This window comes from Nestor notabilis, unplaced genomic scaffold (genome assembly GCF_000696875.1).
Source record: "Nestor notabilis isolate BGI_N333 unplaced genomic scaffold, ASM69687v1 scaffold33066, whole genome shotgun sequence".
Lineage (NCBI taxonomy): Eukaryota > Metazoa > Chordata > Aves > Psittaciformes > Psittacidae > Nestor > Nestor notabilis.
Window position 1 is genome coordinate 6016 of NW_009932958.1, and position 6089 is coordinate 12104.

The 6089-nt window shown below is 51.9% G+C and overlaps 1 protein-coding gene across 1 annotated transcript in view; it reads right to left on the bottom strand.

Annotated features, from left to right (window-relative positions):
- Positions 1-949: 949 nt before the first annotated feature.
- The window catches only part of NLE1 (notchless homolog 1 (Drosophila)), a gene marked incomplete at its 5' end in the record, with an annotated part of 6307 nt that continues 1167 nt past the window's right edge, over positions 950-6089 (bottom strand). The window contains 7 exons of the mRNA XM_010016640.1: positions 950-1024; positions 1110-1269; positions 1990-2192; positions 2345-2391; positions 2758-2893; positions 3328-3520; positions 4947-5044. Coding sequence (XP_010014942.1) covers positions 950-1024; positions 1110-1269; positions 1990-2192; positions 2345-2391; positions 2758-2893; positions 3328-3520; positions 4947-5044 — 912 coding nt within the window. The remainder of the gene's footprint in view (positions 1025-1109; positions 1270-1989; positions 2193-2344; positions 2392-2757; positions 2894-3327; positions 3521-4946; positions 5045-6089) is intronic.

Below are 6089 nucleotides of genomic sequence, written 5' to 3' on the forward strand. Positions count from 1 at the left end.
ATGTGCTGAATTTTCCCCTTCCTTTCTCCCTCTCTGAAGGTCGCACAAGGACAACCCTGTCTGTTGCACTAAAAGCTTTTTCTATGCAGGATTCTTCAGAGTGAGAAGGGGCAGGAGCCATCCCCACCCTTTGCTCGTGGCTTTCAAGGCAGCAGGCTACCGTAAACATGAAATTTCAATAAAAAGCCAGTTGAGATGGAGTCAGATGAGATATCCCTCCTGTAATGCTCAGAGGAAATCATCCTGCAAAACACAGCTCTTAATGAGAACTAGAATTAAAATTTCCTTAAATAAATATAAGGAAAGAGTCCGTGAGGAAGAGTAGCCAACAGGAATGGGGAGTCGTGCTCGGGTCAGCCTCTGTCATCCATCACCTTGTGGATCTCCCAGCCTGCACCAAGGGCAGCCCAGCTTAGGATGGGACCGCAGCTTTGTGTCACCGCTCCTAGCGACGCCATCTGCAAACAGAAAGAGCTGTTGTATCGCTGTGGTCCAGCACCAGCACTGCCACATGGTGAGCAGGTACTGGGTTCCTTCATCAGCACAGCAGGTGCCTGGGTTCCTTTATCAGCCATGGTCAAATGGCAACCAGCTCACAGGAATTTGTCTGTCTGCATAACCGCGAGACGGGAGGAAGGTGAGAAATGAAGGGTCTGACCAACTGGTACAACTGTTCCTTCCCCTCTCCAGGAGCCAAAACAGACATGAGAGTCAAATTTCACCACTGACTGCTCAGCTGGAGGGACTCTGCTTTCTAGTCATCTCCCAGGGGAGAGCAGCAGTTCCTGCCCTCAGGGAGGTCAGGTCTCCAGGCTGGAATTTGGCCCTGTGTTCTGCTCACTGCAAAGAGAGATCGTGCCCTAACCACACAGGTCTCTGCAAGGAGACTGCATCTCTGAAGGACACATGGAGTACCTGCAACATCTTCTACGGACAGACAACAGGTTACTTACATCCGCAAACACTTGTCCTTCCCTCCACTTGCTACCCTCTGTCCATCCGGGCTCCAATCCGTTGCATACACCTAGTATTAGACAAGGACAGTGTTACCTCTGCTGGAAGGACGGGTCATTCCTGCCCCTCTCAAACGCCTCAGCCCTACACCTTACCTCATCTGCATGGCCAGGAAGATCAATGGCCAGTTTCTTCATCTTGGCATCCCAGACCTTGAGCGTGCTGTCACTGCTCCCGCTCACCAGCAAGCGGCTGTCGGCTGACCAGGCGATCTGATACACAGCTGAGACATGCCCTCGCAGCGATGTCAGGTACCTGGTGTGGAGAAGGCAGGAAGAGGCTGTCAGAGGAGGAGGCAGCTGGGTTTGTTCCAAACCAGCCCTTGCCCAGCCTTCATGTTTCTTCTCTGCCAAGCAAGCAGAGTCATGGGATGCCCAGCACACCCCAAACCAGCATGCACAAGGCAGTCAATTGCTATAGAGAGTCCATAGGTGGTTCAGTCTGTCTAAAAACCATCCCAGATGGGCTCAGAGCCTCCTAGATGGCTCTTCATCTCAACTCTTCTGTCAGGAATCCCTTATCCAGCAGACAACACTACAGCCTTGCTGTACAGATGTGTCCTTCCTCTCTCTGGCTGAGCAATCTGGATTTAGGAGGACCATTAAAATTACTCACATGAAACACAAACCCATCAGAATAAAGACTGATTTACAGGAAAGGCTGCCCCAAACAGCTCATCAATACTCTAGCTGAAGGTAAAAAGCTGGACTACTTTGGATGCTAGTAGGAGCATCCAAACACCAACAGCACCACTTGTATCAACAAGAATTTGCATTGTCCAGAACAAGCTGTTTTCTGGCACAGGAACTGTGTAAACTGGGTCAGTCTGCAGTGTGCAACACACATGTCTTCAGGAGATCAGCCGAGTGGAACATCCCATCCAACCGCAGCTGCGCCTGCCCTAAAGATCCGACCTGCACGTTACACATAGACCCCACACAAGTACCACCTCTGTAACAGAACAAACCAACTCACTTTCCTGTCCTGCCATCCCAGAGCTTTATGGACTTGTCGAAGGAAGCACTAGCTATTATCCTGGTGTCTGGTGAGAAGAGGACTTGGTTAATGAGAGCCTGGTGGCCTGTCATTCTCTCCAGTGGCTTCTTGTCTTCTGCTGGTCTCCAAAGAAACAGTGTGAAATCATCTGACCCCGAGACTAGCCTTTCTGGTTCTTGGCCCTGAGAAAGGGATGAAAGAGCCCGAGTCTTGTACAAGCCAGGCATGGAGACCTTCAAGCACATAAGCATTGGAGTCAACAGCCAACTGTGCATGTTTACTGCTTCCACAAGTAATAGTGTTAGAAATGACAGTAGGGACAAAAGGGACTTACCCTGACTTGGTCATACCTCTGCTGTGCCTTGTCCTTCAGTTCTGCCACTAAAAGAGGCACATGGGGGAAAAGAGAGATTTGCAACCCTTAGGTGAAAAGAAACTTTATAACCCTGTGATGCCAATTCCAATCCTGCCTCTGTGGGCCAAGCACACTGTGTGATTGGTCACTCACATTCTCTTTGCCAAGGGCAACAGTGGGAGCAAAAACCCTTGAAAACAGAGTGGCCTTCCATCCCCCAGACTGCTCGACCCTGTGCATGGGCCAGGAAGACCATCGCTGTCACCAGCACAGGACCTGTTCCCATCTCTCAAGATTGCTTTGGCTTGTGGCAGCATTAAGAAGAGACATCAGGTCTCTTCTGTATCCTCCTCACCACTTCCCCCCGCCCACAAGGCAGGAGCTGCACTTACAGGAGCCACGTACATCCTGTGGGTTGATGGTGGCCTCAGCAGGTTCAAAGGCCCCCGTGCGCAGCACGTAGTCAGTGCTAAGGGCCATGGTGTTCACCCAGTGAGCGTGGCCCTGCAAGGTGCGGCAGAGGACCCCCTGCAAACAAAACCACCGCTCAGAGGGATGGGCAGGACAGAGCCAGACCGGGCAGCATCCTCCAAACCCACTGGGCTGCAAGGACCAACCCTAAACTTTCCAAACCCCAAGCTGCAGGCAGGACTGTAACCTTAGCAGGTAGGAATGTCACTGTTGAGCTTCAGGAACCAGTTTCCTTCAGGGCCTTGCAAGGCACCCACCAGCACAGGTCACTCAGGGATATTTCTAGCTTTTAGCCCCATTTTATACTTCTAGGGATGAAAACACTGCACAACAGCTACCCTTCCAAATGGTTTCAAGCAACAGGTTGTGACAGGTTAAGGGGATACAGCACCCAATCTGCACCTCCATTTTCGGGGCACAAGCTGTGCCAGGAAAAGCAGATAAAGCTACAATACAGTGTGTCCAGCTCCAGGACTGCCTGCCTCACTTACGTCCTGGCTCCTCCAGACTTTGATGGTCCTGTCCTGGGAAGAGGAGTAAAGCAAGCCATCACCTCCCCACTTCACACATGTCACCGACTGCGTGTGGCTCGTGAGGATCTTGTCACACCTGCCCATCAGTGTGTCCCAGATGCGGATGCTGCCATCCTTGGAGGCACTTGCCAGGTAGCGGCACTCCGGGTTTCTTGAAAGAAAGATCAAATCCATTTGTGCAGTGCACACAGGTTCTCCACCATCAGCCCCAGAGGATTTAAGAGTCCAGAAGTCAGTAAAAGACAACTTTCTCTTTTGGCTTAAGATCAGGGAGAGGCTGGGTAGGGGCAGAATGCTGACCTAGAGAACAAGATCCCGCAAGGCAGGGGAGAGGTAGAAAAATGCTTCCCTCCAAATTGACTGGGCTGCACACTGGAGGCATCAATCAGGGTAAACCCGGCACCTGAGACCTGGGCAATAACCTTGTTTCCAGAGCGTTAGCCCATTGGCTAATGAGGGGACCACAAACTGGCACCTTCCTGGGCACTGGCTGGGGAGAGCCCTGAGCAGGGGGATCAATGCAGATGGGCAGCAATGGGAACACACTGAATGCTACCCTGCCTATGCCATGCTTTGCTTACAGCAGGAAACATTCCAGCCTGTGGACACAGAATGACGCTGTGCTGGCAGGGCTGAAAGCAGCAAAGTCCATCCACGTGGCTCAGGGGGGCAAATCTAACACATCTGGAAGCAGCTGGCCACAACCCTGCAAGGAGAGAGGAAGAAGCCACAGCCTCTGTCCTGTCCTTTGCACAACATCTTTAACACTCAGCGCGGTTTTAACATCGAAGTGGTCCCTGGCACCAGCAGCAGTGAGGAAGAGCATGGCCCCTCCTGCTGCACAGCAACTGAGCAGGGAGCACAGCTGGCTGGAGAATGAGACACGGAGCCCTGGCAGGGTCATCTCCCTTCTCTCCATTTCCTCCTCTTTCTTTATAATCAGTTTTTGCTAATTCAGTTAACTGTTTACAAATAGCTGGAGTTTCCTACTGGCAAATTCAATTTGCATGGCTCTGCTCTGAAGGGGCTCTTTCTCTATTTATTTATTTATTTCTATCATGTCTTTGATTATGGGATACGACTGGCCCCCTCCACCCATCTCTCCTAGACAGAGCTTTAGCTGAATAAAGGGATAAGGGGGTTGCACAGTTAATCAGCCCTCATGATAAATAAACAAGATGACAGAGGCAACCAGGATGCAGGAGAGCGACAGGGAGCACTCTGCAGAGCCTGAACTTGGGCATCACACGGGTAGCTTTCCTGCTCCCAGCTCAGCAGATCAAATGTTCATCCAGCACCATACAAGCACTGTTTTCCATAGGCAGGTGTATCTATACAAGGGAAAAGAGGCACAGCCCGGCAGTGACTTCCCAACAACCTTATGGGACTATGAGCAGCAGCTGGGACTCCTGGCTCTGACATAAACACGTTTTTCCTGGCCCACCCTTGGGGCTGTTCTCCTGCACACAGCCCTTCTTCTGGAACAGGAGAAAGGCGAACAGGAGCAGTGCTCTTCAGGTCAGGCTGCTCTTTTCCATATGAGTAAAAGGGAAGGGCTGGGCTGGCCCTTCACTTACATGTGGAGCGGTTCCCAGCACAGACACGTGATCCATTTGGAGTGGCCAGAGAGCACCCGGCCGATCTGACTGCCAGTGGCTGGGTCCCAGAGAAATATCTGTCCAAGAGAGGAGGCAACAGGGTCGTGTCAGGTCACTTACATCATGTGAATCCGAGGATGCTTGGACTCCATTTAGAAAGCAGAGGTGTCCTTGGTGTCGCATTCACACTGGCAGAAGCAGGGAGCAGAGAAGGAGGGGGGCAGGAAGGCTGGATGCCTTTCAGATCCCTGCAGCAATCAGCTGACATCAAAAGAATGAGACCTGATCACCCTCCTCTCTGCCTGAAACGCTGCTGCTACAAAAATATCTGCCTCAACTCAAAACCAACACAGGTCCCCAAAAGCGACCCTGAGCCTTTGACACCCTGTGCCAGCAAGTTAGTGAATGCTTGCAGAGCGCAATGAAAGCCAGAGCGCTCTAAATGCTACTTATTATCGGATTCTGTGGGTGGGAGACATGCTGGTTTAGTCTTTCTTTCCTCTCTCTACGTAAATGTTCATTGAAAGAGCCAAGGCATTAGTCATCTCCTGCTTAAAAACCTGGGAGAAACAGAGGACAAGCAGCTCCCTGGGTTAGATTAAAGCCAGAACAGCACCAAACCATGGCAGAACCACATGGCCCATTCCCTGGGGCTGGTATCACAGCACCCGACAGCACAGGACAGCAGCAGCTCCGTGGCTGCTCTTGTTGCTGCTCTCAAGCCATTCAAAGGTTGGAGCAAGCAACTGCCCCTCTGCAGCTCAGCAACCTACTGACTCAATTCTGAATGCTCCCACTCCCCAAGGCATTTCTGTTTGCGCCTTAAGGACACACATTTTGCCCCTCAGCCAGGGCAGGGCCCCCTTCCCATTCCTGTAAACGGGAATTTGGCTATGTCTGAGTCAGAGCACTGTGAAACCGGCTGCTACTGCATGTCTGGGTCACGCAAGCAGCAGCCCTGGCTTGGCCAGGCAATGCCCTTTCTCGCTCCAGACATGTCCCTCGTGATGGAGCTGCCTGCCAAGGACCGCATCCAAAGCCTGGACTCTTTCCTGCACAGAGGGAAAACCATCTGCCCCAAGACAGGAGGGCTCCGCAGGAAGAGGTATGCAAAGACCACTG